At 32.9% G+C, this 22,048-nt stretch overlaps 1 protein-coding gene across 50 annotated transcripts in view; it reads left to right on the top strand.

The window, feature by feature from the left end:
- The window catches only part of RIMS1 (regulating synaptic membrane exocytosis 1), a 491,535-nt gene that overhangs the window by 307,235 nt on the left and 162,252 nt on the right, over positions 1–22,048 (top strand). For 44 of the 50 annotated variants that reach the window (XM_032864386.1, XM_032864392.1, XM_032864391.1 and 41 more), the window contains 3 exons: positions 15,345–15,412; positions 15,946–16,056; positions 18,313–18,412. In XM_032864386.1, the coding sequence (XP_032720277.1) occupies positions 15,345–15,412; positions 15,946–16,056; positions 18,313–18,412 (279 nt within the window). Of the gene's footprint in view, positions 1–7,369; positions 7,458–15,344; positions 15,413–15,945; positions 16,057–18,312; positions 18,413–22,048 lie in introns of those variants that run through there. The other 6 variants (XM_032864417.1, XM_032864397.1, XM_032864396.1 and 3 more) reach the window with 2 other exon arrangements.

Here is a 22,048-nt window from a genome sequence, read left to right as displayed (position 1 = left end):
TTATGCCTTTTAAATAATTTTTTCCCCGAGATGAAATGCTTTTATTTTTGGATCAACCAAATATATGAAAATTCTTTAATATACAACTCTGATCACAACAGCATCTGTATAGCAATGAAGGGATGGGGTGTGGAGCATATCAGGAGTGGGGTGAGAGAAGGTTTCCGGGGTCCCTACTGCTTCCTATACCTGCACTAACTCTGTGACCTGTGGCCTGTGAGAGCTTATCTTAACAGAGGGCAGATCAAAGCACCCAGAGGCGGAGAGGCCCTGATGCTGACACTGAGACAGACTGAGCACAGCAGGCCATCTTCCCACTGTGGTGTGGCCTCCAGGGAAAACCAGATCCAATTAGGAGGTAATAGGAAAGTGACTATGAGGAGAGTCAATAATGAATAAAATAAATATTTCTTCTTCTTAGTTTTCTAAGAAGAAGACTAAAAAGAAGCATGTCTAATTATAAAAATAGAGATCATTGAAGATTTACTCCTTATCTTATAGTAATATTAATAATCATCTTCTTTTACTGTATTCAGTTTCACACTGATAAATGGTAGACTAGTGAAATGGATTTAGATTTTGGATAGCCTGCTTCAAGTAGGCTGACTTTCGTCTTTAAGAAGGTAATTTTCCTAATCATATAATGAGTTGGTCAGTTTGTTGCAGAAATGAAGCCAAAAATTGTAAATGCCTACTTACTATAAATCACTCATTTTAAAGAAGGTTTTATGTGAGTTGCATGAGTTTTAAAGACCAGAGAGATAAATTCTTATTCTGATAAATTGTCAATATTGAATAAATTTAAGCTGACTTCAGAAAAGGGGGCATATTGATTGTAACAGATGTGGGTTCTAGCAAACATGTTTTCAGTTGTATAACATCTGTCAGATATTTTAGACTTATTAATAGCTTTTGAACTTTTTTGTGGTAACAAGAAGCTGTTAACCTTGCAATATTTTGCTTTTTGTTTTGTTTATTTGTTTGTTTTTCTCTCTCTACAGAATGCTTAGCCCTTGACGCTTAGTCCTAACTTCTAAGTAGGTCCAAATTGGAACAATTGTTTTATTCACTTTGAAGTTTTACTTTTATTTCAAGATTTTGTTTTCTAATAGTTTACTTAGATTACATAAAGTTTGTTATTTTTTTCTAGATTTTCCTTCTTCATCAATGTCTTCGAAATTGTTTAAGGGACTCATCAGGAAAGAGATATTAGCATATCTGTGTATAGTATTTCTCTTGCCTGTTGATATTAAAGTCTTTTCAAAAATATGATTCATTAGACTCCTGATAGCTCATGAAGGTTTTTCCGAGATGAATTTCTTTGCCCTCTGTATGTAATCGTAAAGGTTATTTTCTCAGGGTATGGTTTCTTGATTTCCTAAGCATCTGACTTAAATAGGGTTCTTAATGAAAGCATATGGCTGAGGCTGAGGCCCTGCAAGAGAGGATAATTCCAGAAGCTAAAGGTAAAACACCAAGGTAATATACCAGTGTCCCAGTCACCCCTTCATCTAGTCACCATTTGTAATTTGGAGAGTGATGATAGGCCCATTAGAGAAATAAAGGAAGCAATGGACTCTCAGAAAAATACTTACTGTTTACAAAATTTTACATACAATTTTAAACAGTGTATGAATCCCCAACTCTAATTATGAGTCATGTAAAAGGACTCACATAACTCAGGTTATAAAGTTTGCCTTAAAGATCACAAAAACAAAACAAAAGGACTTGGCATTCCATGATAGAAAAAGTCTTGCCCTATATGAAGGTAAGCCATTTCTCAGTGATTAGTGAGTAAACCCAAGACTCACTTCAAAATGCTCTTGCTTCAAGACTTCATTTGAGATTTTCATGAGATTTTTATTCCAATCATAGTTTAAAAAATCCACCCCAAGCCAAAGGGTATATAAAAAAAAAAAAATCCACCCCAAGCCAAAGCGTATATAAATGATAAGACACATTGATATAAGCAAAGAGACTAGAAATGACAGAAAATTCAAATGCGACATATAGTGCTTTCATTTAGATGAATGGGGAACTGTACTTCATAGGGACCCACGTTATTTCATCTGCACCCGAAGGGCCAGCCAGGGCTATTTCTGTTCAGAATGGCTTAACAGAGACTAGGGTCTTTTTCTGACATTAGTCTTCCTTGAAAAATACGTTGTGACTCCCTGACATCAGAGGCTAGTCTTGTTCCAGCAACCATTTACTTATAGAGATCTCTGTAAGGTTTGTTTTAGTGTATGAAAGTATGAAATGTTGCTGTAGTTGGAGCTATTCAGTGTGGACATGAAGGTGCTGAAAAAACTGGGCACAGAAGAAGAGTCCCCAAAATATCTAGACCCTTTAGAGTACTGGTGATAAACCTATGGCTTATAATGAGGAGAAAGATCTGTTTTTGGACTTTTTGCTTGAAATTATCCCTTTTGAATTTGCTATACAGAGTCTTTGAACATACCATCCTTAGTCTCCACATTTGCCATGGCTAGCTTATAAGGCTAAATTGAAATGGGTACAGTTTTCATGCCTGTGAACTAAGGGCACATCTAGATGTTTGATCTAAAGTATGATGCAATGTTAATTACATTGAACAAAGACCATAGTAGGCCCAAAGATCTGGAGTGTGTGTGTGTATGTGTGTAATTTTTTGTCATCAAAACTATTAGTATATCACTTTGGAAAACAAATGGAACTATAGAAACTATTGGTAATAAGTGCAATTATAAAGGCTAGCAAGTTGTCTTTCATTATTTTTATCCCTTTCAACAGTAAAAAATGCAAAACAGCCAGGCTAGAGTCATAAAGTTTCTCATTTGAAAAATAAGTATTTAATCATTAAAATACATTTGCAACAATTATCTTAATCTAGTTTCTTTGAAAGTGTATTTCAAACATGATAAGTGTTTTATACCTAAAAGTAAAAGCTACTCACAGTCTTACCATATAGAAGAAAATGAGGTTGAGTTTAGGAGATGCCTGCAATGGACTCTCTCATTTTTAAATTGAGATAAGACTTTAATTTGAGTTAAAGTATATATAAAATAAATATGTCCTTAAGCCATCAAAAAGAATGAAGTCTTGCCATTTGCAACAATATGGAACTAGAGGGTATTATGCTCAGTGAAATAACTCAGTCAGAGAAAGACAAATATCATATGATCTCACTCATACTTGGAATTTAAGAAACAAAACAGATGAATAGAGGGGAAGGGAAGGAAAAATAAAACAAAAGAAAAACAGAGAGGGAGGCAAACCATAAGAGACTTAAATTAACCCTTAGGAAACAAACTGAGGGTTGCTGGAGGAGAGATGGGTTGAGGGGATAGGATAATTGGGTGATGGACATTAAGGAGGGCACTGGATATAATGAGAACTTGGTGTTATATGCAATGATGAATCAGTAAATTCTACCCCTAAAACTATTAACACACTGTATGTTAACTAAATTAAATTTAAATTAAAATTTTAAAAAATAAAACAAAATAAATATCTTTTTATTTTGGGAAAGATTAAAGTAAATTATTTTTTTCTTTTTTTTTTTTTCACATTTTATTTATTTATTTGACAGACAGAGATTACAGGTAGGCAGAGAGGCAGGCAGAGAGAGTGGGGAGGAAGCAGGCTCCCCGCAGAGCAGAGAGCCCCATGTGGGGCTCGATCCCAGAACCCTGGGATCATGACCTGAGCCGAAGGCAGAGGCTTTAACCCACTGAGCCACCCAGGTGCCCCAAATTATTTTTTTCTTAATATTGGAACTATTATAATCACACTAATAATTTTATATTTCTCATGGGTTTCATCCATTTTCCCAGCTCATTCTTGCTGTGATCAGTAAGACACTCTAACTAAAATTTGTGTTGATATATATCGAAATCAGGTGCAGTGTAATCTTATGTTGTTAAAATCATCAGAATTTTTCAACCAGTCTTAAATGTGCTCGTATTTATTATGAGAAATTACTTAAAGATATTTACCATCTTTGTGAGTGAAATCACTATATTTTAATCAGGAAAGGTTTGTTATACATTTATGAGATTTGCATTAGAGAACACATGTGAAAAATCATTATTCTTAACTTTGTTGAAATAGCAATTTAATTTTTTTTCATACAATGAATTTTGGAACACTGAAAAAAATAAATTAAATTAAAAAATAAAATACATCAACATTAAAAAAAAAGAGTTCAGAGAATAATTGACAGATTTAATGTCACTGGAAATTTTAAATATCAGTGAAAACAATATTGTTTCAATCTTTTTCACCAAACAGTTGTTAATCTCACAATTTAATTCAGGTATATTACCAATCTCCTAGAAAAGAATTTTGTTTGCTTTGCTCTTACTTTAAAAAGGAATTAATTTTGATTGAGAATATTTAGAAGATATTTCAGCCATTCTGTGTGTAGGATATTTTGCAAAGAACAAATAACTCTATATTTCCCTTTTTTTTTTGTACTGCATTTACAAAATGTGAAGAAATAGAAATGTTCAAAGGGAGAAAATAAGAATTACTATTTATCATTCATTGAATCCTTACTTTAATACTCATAAATCTAAAGCAATATTGGATGAACAGTTACTGCATGTCTGTTTTTCATTGCTTTTTTAAGTAATGATTTAATTTTGGAATGGTGAAAACTCAGCTTCAAGTCCCTACTTCTCGATAGCTGAGTTTTCTGATACTGCCAAATGTTTGCCAGCCAGCTGGTGGTTATTGATGCTATTTGTTTATGTTATTTTAATTAAAATCTTTTTCATCAGTATTATAGATTGTGCTTTCATTTTTAGTTTTAAATAAACCAGGAAAGCTGAGAAGGAGATTTCATTCTATTATCCTAAAAGTTCATATGCCACAAAGTAATTTTTTTTGGTTGTTCCCTAATGGGTATTGTTTTAACATCAGTTATTATGTTGCCCATTAGTACTGCTATGTCCATAGTGCTACTCAAGTATCACAGTATTGAGGGCATGTATACCCTTAACTAATTTGTTTGATTTAAGTTTTGTTTGTTTGTTTTTTAATTTCCTTGTCCCCTTCCTTGTGAATTCTTACTGCTGTCAATGTGCTTTCCTTACCAAAAAATGCATCTTCAGTAGTCCTGTGGGGTTGAGTAATAGAAAAACTCAGGATTTTGACTGTAAAATTAGTGAGGGTTTTTGGAAGAATAAAGTCTAGGAGCTCAAATTTGTGGTGTTATTTATTTATTGCTAAATTAGAAGCCTTTTTTTCACTTGCTTTTCATTCTCTGGCAAGATTTCCAAATGGATGGTTTGCTGAGATAATTTGTTCTTTTCTGAATTCTGCTGTTTAATCTATGGATAAGTGAACACCTATACATTAATTACATTTTAGTTGTTTCTTATTGCATCAAAGGTATTTTGAGATTGATGGATGGAAAATGCCATATTTTAATGAAAACAAGTTATAATAAATATGTTAAAACATGCTTTGTGCATATTCTTTTAATTTTATTTTGATTTCTGCTTTAAAGTCTACCTTAATATCAAAAGTGACTTAAGGTCATATGAAATAAGTTAAAATGTTTAGAAAAGATTGGCAAGGAAAAATAAAGGAAGAAAATTAGGCTGCAGATTTAACCATGAACATTCTAACACACGTGCTTTGAGAAAAGTACCATTAGTCATAAAACTTCAGCTTCCATAACATGAAAATAAACCAGTTAAATACACACTAATTTTTCCTGACACTGACACCAGAGAGAAATTTCTTTTGAATAGTTTCACAGAGAAGATAATCATCATCAGAGCGTGATCCATATGAATAACGCCATTACCATGATCCATAGAGTCAAGAACAATATATGAAAGGAACTGTGGAGGCAGGAAGAGGAAAGGGACTATCTGGAAATGTCATGTAGACCAGGTGCATGGTTGTGTGATACTCTGGATTAATTCAGAGTTAGATTTTTGAATATCTAAGTTGACTACTGCATATCCCTCACAAAGACTTCTGTAAATACTATTGCTTTAAGATAAAGCATTTCAAAAAACATTGAGAAACGTTGTATTCCAGAATATATTCTCTCTGAATTGCACTTGGGAGTAGTTCAGTGCCGCTAGGTAATGGTGGAATCATGGATTTAAACAACCAGGCACACTGGCCATGAGATTGCATTACATTCCTGAGTAGAAGATCATCTCGTTCTTCTCCCAAGAGCACCCATGACCCAGCCAAGAAACCCTATTGGGCCCTTTAAGTCTAGGCCAGTGAGACTTATGATTTTTTTTTTAAATAACAGTTTTTGTTATAAAAATGTTATCTAAGATAAAGCTATTTTAAAATTATTATATTGGAAACAGAATTTTAGACTCATTTATCCAGCCCTTAAATATTTAGGAACTCTGGAAGAGAAGTCCTTTCTTGAGTCAGTAAGTTAATCTTTGATCAACCTTAATGCGGTTTGCTTTATAAAAATAAGTGTATATGTGATCTAAACGCATTGTGAGTATTGGTCCTTCCTTTTGTGCTTTCTCTTGCCTGATATATCTTCCATCATGTGGAGTTTGAGTAGAGTTGGAAGCCTTATACAGTCTGACCACTTTGGCACTGTGACAGAGATTTAGATAGTGACCTTGCAATATTTTGCAACCTGGTTTGCTGTGGCTATCATTTGAAAGTTTATGAATATGGATACTTCACATTTTTCTCTAGGACAATGTTGAGGCATAAAATGTTCTCAAAATTTCCCACTGCGAGCACAGGAATTTCCAAATTAAAAAAAAAAAAAAAGTCCTTCAATACATAACTGTAAATTGTTTGAATTAAATAAAATAAAACAAGCAAAACCAAAACAAAACAAAGGGGGGGAAAACCCAATATTTACAGTAACTTTTCTTTGATAGAGCTCTGGTTTTAAAACATCTATTTATATTACCAAAAATGTTTGCTAGAGTATATTTATTTCCTGCTATTTTTTATAACTTTACTACATATTTTTAAATGTTAAACACTATCAGTCCCTCATAAGTACTTCCATTTTGTTCCGTGTGCCCTTGGAATTCATCTTCAGCATCATCTATTGTTCTTGTTATTTATATCCCTAAAACCATGATAATGTATCAGTCTCTGTATTTTTTCATTTCCATGTCTTTGGGATGTAGAGAAAGGAAGAACTTGATTTGACATTCAGAATTATTATTGCAGATTAATATTGTTTTGCTAGTGTTGCCGAGGTGTGAGGTCTGGATAAGGACTAACATTTTCCTTTATCAAAGATATTTACAGCTAGAATGCTTTCTTGTAATGTCTCTGCTGTGAACTTGCCCAGCACTACCATTTCTTAAGCCTGTGGTTAACATCCAGTCCCCAAACAATGAAAACATATAAACCCCGATTTTTTCCACAGGGTTTCCTGGCTGGTTATTCCGAGGCTTTGCACATGACAACCTGTTCTCCCACGTGAATGGAATACTCAGTCTCAATGTGGAAGCCTGGTCAGTTGGAAAGTTGCAGTAAAATATTTCCCTCCTGTGTGCAGCACTTCCAAAATTCTTATTTATGTAGAATCATTGTGTTAGAAAAAAGAAAAAAGTTTCCCTAAATTTGTTAATTTTGTGCTTTGTTATTCAGGGTACTTTACTCTTGCATATTTAGCTTCTGGGAAAGAAATTTCTCAGTCATTAGGCCTCAAACCATATTTACACATGAAAGTTATTCCTCTCTAAGCTAATATGTGTAGACATCTTTTTGCCCTGTCATCAATGATCTTAGACTTTTCTTTAGATACATTTTTATTGTCATTTAATATAGATAATAAATACAACTTGGTCTAGATTTCCTGAAGACCATGAACATCCTTATTTATTCTAAGACACAAAGGTGTGTGTGCGAGTATGCATGTGTGGTTTTTGTTTTTGTTCAGAACTTTCCGGAATTTTAATTAATCTTCTTCTGAGGCCTGCAGCATGAAGTTAGTGCAGAGATAAAGAATAAAGATGTAATTACTCATCATGGTGTTTTGGAAGTGTTTCTGAATTCTGAAGCTTCATATAGTCTAAAAAATCTAAGTTTATATGCCTTTCAAAACTAGGAAAAATTAAGCTGATGACCAATATTAGTGATCTCAAATAGCTTTTTACTTCTCAATGTCGTTTAGCTTACTTAAAGTAAATCCATAAAGTTTTCTGTGCTTTTCCAAAACCCCATAATTTAGGGTGACTCTAACACATATTTAAACTTATAGTTGTTTTCTTAAGACCATCAATCTTGTTATTATTTAGATGATTTGGCTAGGAATGTAAACTAAAAGGAATCTTAGGAAGTTAGGATGCTTATAACCTATTAAGATATAAATATTAAAATGTATTCCATAGTTGATGCCTATACCAAATAATTTTTAAGGTATACCACAAGCTGGTTTCAAGGAAACATTTTCAAGGATTTCTTGAGTCATCAGGAAAAAAGATGAAGGGATATAAGAGCCTACTGGTTTCATGATACAGAGTAATTCAGTCACAGATACTTTGCTGATAGATGTGTTTTATTCTCCCACATTAAAACATGATCCTATAAAGAAGAAATGACAAAATACCTATTTTTACATTGGGGATACATTGTGCATTCTGATCCAATTATTTTACAGTCCAGATATTTTTAATTGGGGTTAACCTAGATACTAATGTATAGATCATCTAACTATACTATAAAAACAATCATTTTCTCATTACCTTAGGCTCCCCTTGGCTTTATGGAAATTAACAGGAAGATGTATGTTACTTTTTCTATATGTGATGGCCCTTTTCCTCATCCTTTAGCAATTGGGATTAAAGAAATACTCATTCATTCTGAACACTTGAGCATCGGTTTTACACCAGGCCAATTAATAATTTCTGTAGACAAAGTGACTTTAACATTTTTCTAAGCCCATTTCAGAGCATACTTTGCAGAGATTACTGATACTATGTATATTTTAGTTATGATAGCTAATTAACGATTAATGTGATCTCTAACACCTATGATTTCATATTTTTATAAAGATTTTATTTATTTATTTATTTATTTGACAGAGAGAGAGATCACAGGTAGGCAGAGAGGCAGGTAGAGAGAGAGAGAGAAACAGGCTCCCCACTGAGTGAGAGTCCGATGTGGAGCTTGATCCCAGGACCCTGTGATCATGACCTGAGCCGAAGGCAGAGGCTTAACCCACTGAGCCACCCAGGTGCCCCTATGATTTCATATTCTTAATTTCAGTTGTGTAGTTATAAAATAAAATGTTTCTGAAGTCCTTTATAATTTAAAAAGCTGGCATATCTCATTTAATCCTCATGAAACTTTTGCAAGAAAGTGGCATTAACCCCCTTTTATAGAGGAGGACAAGGTTTATAGAGATTTATCAAGAATATGGCAGAGTTAGGGATAGAGTCACAAATCTCTAATGTCAAGTAAAATGCTCTTTTTATACAAAATCTGGCTTTTATTTTTTATAGGAAAAACATAATTATTAGTTTCAGATATAATATAAAGTTATTAATAGGGGAATTAAAATAGAGTGAGGTTCTCTGATTATTCAAATTTTCAAATAAGTAAACTGTGGGAGCAATTCCTTAATTTTTACCTGGCATTAGAACTGACGGAGGTGCTTATCAGTATTATTATTAGAAATACTTTTCAGTATATATATTTACACTGTAATGACAACTTGCATTTCCGTGGCACTCTACAGTTTTTTAAGCATCTCATGTGCTTTATCTCAGACTACTCTTGCAAGAGCAAGGGAATACTGTGGGAGTTTCCTGTGACATTGAGGGATTATCTGAACGCCTGAGCTCAGAGGTCAGTCAGGTTGATTTTGATTCCACATCACTGCTTTGTAGAATTGTGTGGTCATAGGGTTGGTGTTCCATCAGCACTCACATTCACCAAAAAGGACATATAATAGCCAGAAAAGAACTAGCTCTACCAAATATGTTCATGAAATTATAGATCAGCTACCAAGCCTCTGTTCCCGTGCCCTAACAGTATTAAACAGAGATGGCATCACAGGCCCTTACATCTTTCTTTGGAGGTAGTTCAGCTCTGGAGGTTCTATTGAGTATCAGCAATTTCTGAATACAAACGTCCTTGGCACCTCATTAACTTAATAAATCATAGTGGATGCATTTCCTTGAACCATCAAACTTATATACCCCAAGAGAGAGTGGTGTTGGTGGTTCTCTCATAGAAGCAGAACACATTGCTAACAAAGGGGAATTTTGAAAGTCAAATTTCTAACAAGCATTTAGAGAACAGCCCCACAAGTGAATCCCTACGGGCTGAATATATTGTAATTCTTCCATCAAGTGGCACCTTGTGTTTGTGTGTATCCTTGATCAAAACCAGAATTTGGAATTTATAACACTTAGAACTTTTGAAGGGGTTCTTGCTGAAGACTGTTGGTTTGGAGATGTCTCTAACCGTGCCTCAAGGGACACCAATTCCTTAATTATGCAGCATCTGCTGTCAACTTATGGAATGAACATTACTGTATATATTGAATGAAATCACCAAGAAGTGTTTGAGGGACAATGTTTTTCCTATTCTAGGGACTTAGATAGTAATTCAGTAGTGAATGATAATTTATTGATTTTGCATACACATAGTATTTATAGTTATTTATGGACTTTAATATTTCACTGATTATATGATTCATGATTAAATTTAGCAAGTATAGCTTCCCATTTTATTTTAATGCCTGGATTCTAAGACCTGTCAAATAATATTTGTTTCTTATCCCTGACTGCTAATTTAACTTAAATAAAATCAGGCTTTCTGGGACTTTGCTGTACTGTATAGCAAATTATGGCTTATTTCAAAGTTAGCACCACTATAATTTTTAATTTAGGGGTGGGAGCAGACACACTTGACCTTTGTAGGCATGGGACTATCTGAAATAAACTTCTAAAATAAGAGGAAGTTATTTCAAAATGGTATTTTTATCATATTAATCAGAAGTTAAGACTTCTTTTCTCAGTTCTTAGACTTTGGATTTTAATTCTTATCTTTGAAAAGAAAGCCCTTGTAAAATATTAAAATGAGTTAAAATGTATAAAGTTTTTAATCACATTTTAACCAAAGCAATACTTACTAACTCATGTGTGTTGACTATGGTGCTCAGTGTAAAAAACACCCTACCTTGTCTCAAATTAAAAACTTCTTAGAACTTGAATTGGTTTTTTGTGTACGCACTGCATGTCTACTCAACATGAATGTCTTTTCAACAAACATATTTTTACTGAGTATTTTGTTTGTGTGCTATGCTATAATCAAATATATGAGGATTTATTTAATTTTGCTTAGTCCCAACATACATCCTACTATAGAGGATAAACAGAAATAAAAGAGGGAAACAGTTTAAGAGATATAGAAAACCTCTGGTAAAGATGATTCTACTGATTTTTGGTCTATGAATTTTATAATTTCTTTGAATACCAACAATCTGTACTATATAGGAAGAATAGTTTTCTTTGAGATGACAAGTAGCACACTTATGGATATGTATTTGGAATTGAGCACAGTTACTCTGAGTCAATCTTGGAATCCATTTCAGTCCCATCTATTATCACCACTCATTATAATGAGGTTAAAAATCTGCTGTATATTTCTTCTGCAAATGGAAAAGAAGTTCAAATTGTCTAATACATAAATGCTTTGGTGTGGATAACCTTTCCTTTACTGCCTACACATTAGATACCCATTCCACTTGGTCAAGTGTAATTATCATGTAAATTGTTAGATATTTATTGTGTGAAATCAGAATTATGGTTTTCTCTTTATGGTTTTAACATACTCACACACAGTCACGCGTCTGTATGATTTAGAAAGCATTTTTGTTCCAGTGACTTCAGTCTTATTAGAATCCATTGTGCTTTGACATTAAATATCACAGGATACAAAATTTTAAATCATAGAGGTGCATGTTTATACATTGTTACATTCTCTAGTCACCATGACCTGGGTTAGGAAAACTAGTTCTCTTTATAGAAGGCCCAGGGGTCCTTTAGCTGACTTTTATTCATTCAGTGAATGTTGTGTGCTTGTTCATTAAGTTTAATTAACTACTTTTTCATAAGGGATAGGATGAATGTCTATTTTTAGAGTCTTAACAAAAAATAATACTCAAAATTATAATACTTCATTGAACTTTGGCTGTTTATGAACTTGAGCCATTTCAGTAGACTCAGACATCTGATATATTCCCTGGATCTAAGTTAATGGTAATAGTAAATTAAATGGTAATAGTAAATAGTAAATAGTAATAGTAAATAGTAAATGGTAATCAGTAAATAGACATCTGATATATTCCCTGGATCTAAGTTAATGGTAATAGTAAATAGTAAATAGTAAATAGTAAATAGTAAAAAAATAGTAATGGTAATAGTTCCTTTGTAGTTATATTGAATATTAGAACCAAAATGGTTTTGTATTAAGTCCATAAGAAAATACTCTGAATTTATCATTTTGTAGCCATGCTACTTGGAAATCAATCCCTTTAATCACCTATTAGAAAAAAATCAAGGAAAATGAGTTATATTAATGAAATACTAGATTCTGAATATTTTAGAAGAAAGTTTTGTCGAGTGTTGCTTAGTCCATTAATAATAGAGAAATGCGAATTATAAAGATAAATTACAAAGGGCTTTAAAAGTCAATATCTTTAAAATTTAGTGATTACATGGAAAGAAGAAAAATAAGTTTAAAAATACATATTTAGGTTTTAGAATTTATTTTTCATAAGTCTTTAAGCAAAAATACTAGATTTTAATATATGATAATGAAATTTGTGGTAAGAAAACTATTAGGAACTGTTCAGAATGTGAAGGAAGTGTAATTGTATACTAAAATAGTACAAATATTATTGTATTTTTAAAATATTGAATCCCCTCTTAATTTACATTTAAGTAGCAATTTTTAGTAGATATCAACAATACTATGCATGAACAAAATTATCCCATCTTAAACCATTTAAATTAGACTCTCCATTTGAGATCATTATGATACAAAGCTTATAGATGGTAAGATACCATTGCTTGAAAGCATTGTTTTTATAATAAAGTGTGCTCGGTATCATCACCAAAATGTACCAGAAACATCAGCTTTTGGTCCTTTGTATATAAGGAGCACTTTTTGCACAGAGGATATTCGTCAGATACGTATAACCAGATTTATTTAGGACAAGGGGAGTGAAATACAGGGTTGAACCCCACCATACAAGGAATTGGTACATGAACCAGAGAATGATCCCAATAAGAAGTACCATTTTTAAAAGCTAAGTTATTGAAGAATACAAAAAACTTCCCTTGAAATCTTTAAAATGGGATGGATTTTGTCATTTTTTTTTAATCTCAAAGACATCTCAGAGCAGTTCAGCTATCAACTTAACGACTAATTTGCTTCTTTAAAGCCCCACAAATCCCAGATTCTATTAATCTGTTACAGTATTTCAGAATGAGTCAGCATTTAAAAAGTCATCAGACTTTCTTACTCCTACATATATGAAATTTTAGGGAAAAACCTTTATGAATTGTTTTAATCTTTTGAATGAAATTTGTAGTTACTACTTAAAAGTACTTACAGTTTTATTTTATGATACATAGTTTTTCTTTCAAAAGGAACAGTGTCATAATACTAAGGACAAAGCAACTTTAAAAATAAATATGTGGGCAGGGGATGGGCAAAATGGGTGAAGTGGAGTGGGAGATACAGGATTCCATTTATGGAATGAATAAGTCATGGGAATAAGAGGTACAGCATAGGGATTATAATCAATAATATAATAGTGTTGTATGGTAACTGATGGTAGCTACACTAGTGTGAGCCTAGCACAATGTATAGAGAAGTTGAATCACTATGTTATATGTGTAAACCTAATGTTAACATTGCCTGTCAGCTATATTCGAAGAAAAAAAATTAAAAAAATGAAGGTTTACAAACAGTAAAAATAAAAGGGGGGAAAAAAGCCCGGTTCTTTTACTACTTTCCTTATGTTCCATTAAGTGAGATGGTCCAGAAGAAGAGTAGAAATATATAATATTCATCATCAAGCCATACATTTTAAAGTATGTGATTTTGAAAGGGGTAGAGACTCTGTCTGAAACAGAAACAGAAACAGAATATAGTTTCTGCTAATGCAGTTTCTAATATTCACCCCTTTCCAGAATATACTTTCATGTCCATGACATATTTGAAGAACATTTTAGTATTTATTGCACTATATATAACAATCTCCTTCAGCTTTTCTAAGATATTACCTAAAAGGAAAAGAGAAGCAACTACTAAGAAACTTAGGTGCATGGATTTTTTATGCCTGTAGATTTTAAACATTTTTTAAACATTAAACATTTTTACATTTCCTATCATATTTCTTTTATAGTGCCTGTATCGGCCATGCCTTTCATCTATATATAATTCTTTGCTTATGACCTTCACAGATACCACCCAAATGCATTTTTTCCAACACTCAGCTAGATAGCTCACTTAGTGGGCATGCCTGACTCACTTTCTTAATATTTTTCTCTTTAAAGATCCATCAAGAGAAAAATTTTCATTGATCTATTTAGTATTTAAAATGTAAAAGATCATTTATTCTCACGTTGACCCATGCTGGCCTTTTTTCTATGCAAATACTAAACGCAAAGCACTGTGGCTTTCCATTAATTTTTTTCTTTTTTTCCTCAGGTGCTTTCTGTAGTATTTTATTTTTAAGCCACAAAAATCAAAATTAATGGTTCATAAATTCATGCTTATGAAATTAGGATTTTTAAAGTTTTTAAGGTCTTTTTTATGGCTTTATAAAATTGAATTTTTTGTTGTATGGTACTATTGCTAAAAGTTATTAATGGTAATTAATTTATTCAACACTGTGCTAAAAATGTATGCCCTATTGTCAGCTGTTAAGGGAAGAAGATAGAGAACAGAGTCTGATTTTGAAAGGATATGATACAGAAGAGGAGAAAGAGAGACACTAAGTTTTAATACTTGTTTCAGTTCAGTGAATACATTTTTTGCCAGTATCACTAGATGGCAGGCTGTGCCTTGGAATGGTTAGTCTTTTGAGGGAAGGTTGAGTAGGTTAATCCAGCTCTTTCAGCACTTTTTATGTGTGTTTCCAGACTGATTTACGAGAATAAAAAGTAGTATATAGTATTAAGTGCATTTGTAACACACATTTATTGCAAGGATTCAGGTTACAGCCTTTGCAATGCAAGGGTGTATCATTCTGGGATGTGCACAGTCAAGATTATGATATTTACAACCCTTTACTTTATAGACTGAAGAAGTCATACTTAAAATGATACATTTTCCACTTTAAATCATTGCACTTTTCATTTTTTCCTGTGGTGCAGGTGATTTGGATTATTACTGGTTGGATCCTGCCACGTGGCATAGCCGGGAAACATCACCTATTAGTTCGGTAAGCTTTCTGCAAAGTGAAAGTTTGGAGCTTAGGGACAAAATGTGCTGTTCATTGTCCTGTGTTCGATGAATGATAGATGGCAATCTTACTCAGTTTTAAGAGAGAAAATGTTCATTTCATTTAAGGCAGTGCAGTTTAGAAGAGAAATAGAAAACAATTATTAAATAATGAGTATATATAAATGAGATATTATTTGGTTAAAGGTATCAACATTAATAACTCAAAATACAGATTCAGTTTTCTTTCTATAGCAGATATATTTTAAATTTCAATTTATTTCAGAGCAATCTTCGAGAGATTTACTAAGTTGCTGACAACTTTTTGAACTATTTAGTTTAAGAGTCTACCACAAATAAAATGTAGCTGTCAATGCAAATTGTTGTAAGCCTAGGATAGAACCCACCAGAATAAAGAATTCTCTCGAGAGTACCTTTAATTGAGGAAATCACATCATGCTACAACCAATGATTATGTGTTTGTAGGAAAGAAAACAACTTATCTTTTTTTTAACTCTGTTTATGTTTTAATAGCATCCTGTAACGTGGCAACCATCTAAAGAGGGGGACAGATTAATTGGACGTGTTATTCTTAACAAGAGAACAACCATGCCCAAAGAATCAGGTGCATTACTGGGTCTGAAGGTAAGTATGCTGGTTTAAAGTGTTTCTTAAAGCTGGAGCACAGTGTGGGCTGTGTTCAACAAAGTTTCTGACAATGATTCCTCTCTTCTCTATAATACGTCCTCCTAGTGATTATATTTGTTTATATATTGATATCTTATGGTAGATTTAGTGTTTTTATCTAGGTTAATATTTTAAAATCATTGTATTAATATGACATACAGATGTGTTAGGAAACTGCCATAACAAAGAGGAAAATAAAGAATTTTTATCTGAGTATAAAGTTCAAGGACGATTTTTATATTAAAAAGGTTTTAATGGATGGTAGTAAAGTTAGATAATGTGAACTGCATAATTTTATTGTAACTTGACAAGCAACATAAAACATCATTAAAGAGATTGTTTCCTAAGTACAATAGAATTTATGGTAATACCAAGAGAGTAAAATGTATCTTTTAAAAATATTAACTGACTTCCAACAGATATAATGAAAAACTAATTAATTACAAAATGATTATGTTTTATTATAGGAAAAAAATACACATACATGTTTTATTTTACTATGTTTGTGTACATGTGTATCTTAAATCACCTGGTTTTGTTTGCATTCAGAAACTTAGAGAAGCATTCAAAGATGGGTTTTAAAATTATTTACCAAGCTACTGTATTATAATTGTGTGATAGTTTGACCTCTTCAAAACTATTGACTGTTAATCTAACTAAAACCTCTCTTCAGTTAATGCACTTAATAATATCACCTTATTAACTGAGGGTTGCCGGGGGTGGAGGTAGGGAGAGAGTGGTTGGGTTATGGACATTGGGGGAGGTATGTGCTATGGTGAGTGCTGTGAAGTGTGTAAACCTGGCAATTCACAGACCTGTACCCCTGGGGCCAATAATACATTACATGTCAATAAAAAATAAAAAATTATAGTATCACCTTATTGGTTATAGCCATTAATTTTTCTTGCTGTGAGATAATTCTGATCACCTCCACTAATGGGCATGTCCTAAAGAATTATGGATCACCCTCAAGCTTTGAGAATATGCCTTTTACTTTTAATTACATATACTTAGCAACTGCACTGGGAGGAATTAAACTTAGAAACTTTCAGATGTATTTAATTTTAGTTACAATGAAAAAGCCACATAAAAGTGTTAAATATTCAGTAATATAACTCAGACTTCATGAGTTAGATTAAAATACATATATATTTCGGATGAATTCAGTCAGATGGTTGTAGCAGGGATAAACTTAGGCTATTACTCATTGTACTGTAGTAAATTGCTTCCCCAAAGTAGCCTATTCTTGGTTTGAATCCATCATCTTTATGTCTTAGACCTGTATTCTACTAATGTTATACACAAGAGATAACTGATGTAACAATGCAGCATCATGTGCATATGGAACTGTAATTCAAATGGTAGGTATGAATTTTGAAGATAAAGGAAAATGAACCCTAATGTAAACTGTGTCACACAGTAAGTAGGGAAGACCTGGCACTTCTCTTGTAAGAATATACATTACTCATGGTCCCCCTGCATTGTTAGGTCAATATAAGTAATTAGTATATGAACTTTGATAGGACCTATGGTCATCTCAAATATAATGAGAAGTTTTCTTTTTAAAACTACACTGCCACTCCGCAGGGTGCCTGGACAGCTCAGTTGGTTAAATGTCTATTTTTTTTTTTTAAGATTTTATTTATTTGAGAGAGAGAGAGAGCAAGACCAGGGGGAGGAGCAGAGGGAGCCTGCCGCAGCTTGATCTAGGACCAATCCCAGGGCTGATCCCAGGACCCTGGGGTCACAGCTTGAGCCCAAGGCAGCCGCTTAACCATCTGAGCCACCCAGGCACCCCAGATGTCTGACTCTTGATCTCAGCTCAGGTCTTGATCTCAGGATCATGAGTTCAAGCCCTGTGTTGGGGGACTACCTAGAAAAAAACAAAACAACAACAAAAAACAAACAAACCCCCAAACAAACAACAAACAAATATACTGCCACTTGTTTAATCAAAAATATGTTTCATGCTCTATGGTGAGTGCTGTGAAATCTGTAAACCTGGTGATTCACATACCTGTACCCCTGGGGCTAATAATACACTGTATATTTATAAAATAATTTTAAAAATTATAAAAAAATATGTTTCAGTTTATTAATACACCTACACTCAATCCTAAATACATTGTAAAAGACTGTAGGAGTAATTCCTCAAAGTAATAAACTTATGTTCTGATATGAGTTTTGGGCACTTACAAGTTTATTATTATCCAGGTTGTTGGAGGAAAAATGACGGACTTAGGACGCCTTGGTGCCTTCATCACCAAAGTAAAGAAGGGTAGCCTTGCAGATGTAGTTGGACACTTAAGAGCAGGTAAAGTTTCTTTTTAACATTTAAACAGTGTATACTCCTTGCATGAATTGGTGGTTTTCAATTTGGGGTAAGTTACATATGAATCAATTAAATAACTAATTTTAGTGCATGAATAAAGACTTTTGTCCTGGTGTGGGTATTTACTGATTGCAGTAATAGACAATGATACATCAGTAGCAGTTTGGAGAGAGTAAGTTTAGGAATCCTTTTTTTAAATTTTATTTGTTTAAAAATAGATACAAATGCTGCAGGACTCCTAGTTTTTGTAGATGGCTGCATAATGTTGCCACAAAAATCCAAAACAATTTATTCTTATAGAAAAAATAATATCATTACTTAATTCTTTAGTTTATATCTTAAACTATTAGAATTGCTAAAGGTTTTCACAGTGGTCCCAAAACACTTGTCAGTAGTAGTTTTTAGTAAAATATAATCATCATCACATTTCTTACACAGGTGATGTAATAAAATATTTGTTAATTTAATTGTGGCATGTATTGTACTCATGCAGGTGTGCTAATTCTTGGTATTTGGAAATTTACCTCCTGTTGCTCTGTAACCTTAACGTGATCTAATAAAATCATTTAATATAATCAGATATACCATATTCAGTAGCAGCATACTTTAAAATCTATTTTTGTTAAATTGTTTATTCTTCATTTTAGTTAAAATCATATTAACATTTTTTTCTGGTTTAATTCACAGTTTAGTAGAAACCTTTTGGTTGGAGTGTCTGCTTATGCATTTGAAAGACAATTATAGTGCAAACAGAAAAAGCTAAACTGTAGAATTGAGGATTAGTAACCCATAGCACTTAGAAAGAGAACATTTCTAGGCTGTTTTCAATTTTTATACCTTAAGACTGTAATAACTGAGACTTTTAGAAAAGTGTTTTATAACTGTTAAAGACATTTTTGTTGTAATCAATTACCAGGCTATCAGTTCAAAATCATTTAGGTTTTTTCTTTGATAGAGACTTCCTATGCAGGTGTTGTATAGGGAGAAAAATAAAATCAGAGAGTTTTATCCATCTGCAATACATACGGCTTTGAAGATGTATAGAGGTACAGTGCACTGTTGTTTACTATCAGGGAGTAGTTATGAAACTAGTTAGAAAATAACTCAATCAGCAGTTACTATGTCAATAAACTGAGTCTTTGCTTGTTCAAAGACTGAAAAATCAGCCTTAGAAAGTGAAAATCCCTTTAAAAAAAGTACAAATCCCTTAAATCAATGTAATGCTCTAATTTTACTATAGAAATCTGAATCTGTTGGGGTGCCTGAGTGGCTCAGTCATTAAGCGTCTGCCTTTGGCTCAGGTCCTGATCCAAGGCTCCTGCGATCAAGCCCCATATTGGGTTCCCGGCTTGACAGGAAGCCTGCTTCTCCCTCTCCCACACCACCTGCTTGTGTTCCCTCTCTAGCTGTGTCTCTCTCTGTCAAATAATAAATACAATCTTTAAAAAAAAAAAAAAAAAATCTGAATTTGCAAATCAGATTATAAACATAATAGCTTTTGATTTTGTCTTTGTATTTTAAAGATTATGTAAGAGAGTCAGTAAAGGGTTTTTTTCTATGTAAATAACACTAGTGTGCCTAGAGCCTGAGAAACTTAAATCTAAATGCTAAAGCTCAGCTTAAATAAGTATAAAACATACAAGTGGACTTTTCACTTCAAGCAATTGATGCATTTGAAAAAATTATTTTAATAAATTAAATCATATATTCTGTTTGATATACATTGTTATTTAGGGATGATTTTCCTTCTGTTTGCATATAAGCACCATTGGCCTATGCAATGCTGTGTTTATTAGAGTGACCTTTGCTCCACATTTGCTTTGTTGCTTTAATCTTGCCTTAACTTTCTGTACTGCTTCTTTCCCTTAAATCCATGCACTGTGCCACAATTTGTTTAATCATCAAAAGCACAACGTTGACGCTGACATGCTCCTTATTAAAGCCTTTCACTGTCTCCCCCTCTTCATTTGCTTAAGTCAAAGCTCTGTAGTTCTGTTCTCTGCTATCCAGCCATTAATCCATTCACCTTACCTTCTGCCATGGCAGTCTGCCTACATGTCGTTGGCAAGCTGCCCGTCTCTGAGACCTGGTCCATGCCTCTTGTCTACCTGGCTGCTTCTCTGCTCTGTGCTCTGAGTGTTGAAGTCCTTTCCACCCTTCAAAACGCATCTAAAGTTGCCTTAATTCTAAAGTGTTTCCTGATACCTCACCTGGAACAGTAACTAATTACTATCTCCCTAGCTCTTACCTTCTACTTCTATTACTCCTATCATTGCATATAGCATTTTAGTAAAGATAACCATTCCTCTGTTTCTCCCCCACAAAATGTAAGGACAGAGGAAATCTCCTTTTCATCTTTGCATCATCATATCCTACATCTCTGCCTGAAGAGATTATTCACATAAAAATAAATATTGTTTAAAAAAACCCAGCCACCTTCCAGTTTAGGAGGTATTGATTTGTAAATAAACGCATGTATTAAGTTAATATGGTGTTAAAAGTTATGCTTCCAGGTTGCTGTCTATAAAGAGGAGAATTTTATAATTCAGTGCTTTTGCAAAATGTTGACTGCAGCTCATTACCAGGTAGTTACATTAATTTAATGGTTTGTATCCATTTTTTAAAAAATTGAGATAGAACATGATAAAATAAGGGATATGAGGGTAAGTACTGGTTCAGAAAATATTTTTTTCGTATACACACACACATACATATATATACTCACATGATGTAAACTTTATTTCTTTTCTCGGTCAAACAAATTTAAATGACTGAATATATTTTAAATTTATAATTATATTTTATTTCTTTTTAAAAAATGATATATATTCATCGCCTATTTAAAAAACTTTGCTGGATAACTTCTCAGGTCAAACTATTAGATGTCATTTAACTGTTGATACTAAGCATACTCTTAGAAACCAAAGCAGTGTCATATGCTTAAAAAAAATTTTTTTTTGATTTTTGAGTAAGCCAGCATTTGGGAAAAAATACTTTAAAATAGTTCTAGCGAAACAAATTTTTTCTACTTCCTTCGCAGATGGACCTAAAAACAAAGTTTTCATGCTTACAATTAGCTTCGTATGTATAACGGTCATATTGATTCATTAGTTCAACCTATATTTCCTTAGCTACTAAAATGTTACAGGCACTGAGAATAAAAAAATGAGCAGAAACAAAACAAATTAAGACACCTCAAAGTGTCCTTGAGTTTGGGATATTTTGGCAGAGCCTACCATTGTGAATCGACAGGTACTGTGCAGAGAACCATTTAGGATCTAAAACTGCTCTAAATATTCATGAAAATAAATAATTTTTCCCAAATGATCTATGGTGACAAGTCTAATTAAAATATCAACAATAAGTATTAGCTCATGTATTTTAACATCCTATTATTCTCCTTGATTCATCTTAGAATATTTAACCAATTAATGAGTACTATATTTTTTATTATTATAAAATACTTCTTCATTTTATTTTAATGCTCACAATATATAATATGTATAGAATGTGTGTGTTATGAACATCTGGAAGTGGGTTAACTGTCATGCAACAGTTCTACATCTGCTTGCTTTGTAACTTTGCCATAGCTACCTGCGTTGCCCTATGGGTATGAAC

This window comes from Lontra canadensis, unplaced genomic scaffold (assembly GCF_010015895.1).
Source record: "Lontra canadensis isolate GAN:19392208 unplaced genomic scaffold, GSC_riverotter_1.0 scaffold27, whole genome shotgun sequence".
Lineage (NCBI taxonomy): Eukaryota > Metazoa > Chordata > Mammalia > Carnivora > Mustelidae > Lontra > Lontra canadensis.
This window is presented reverse-complemented; position numbering and strand designations above follow the sequence as displayed.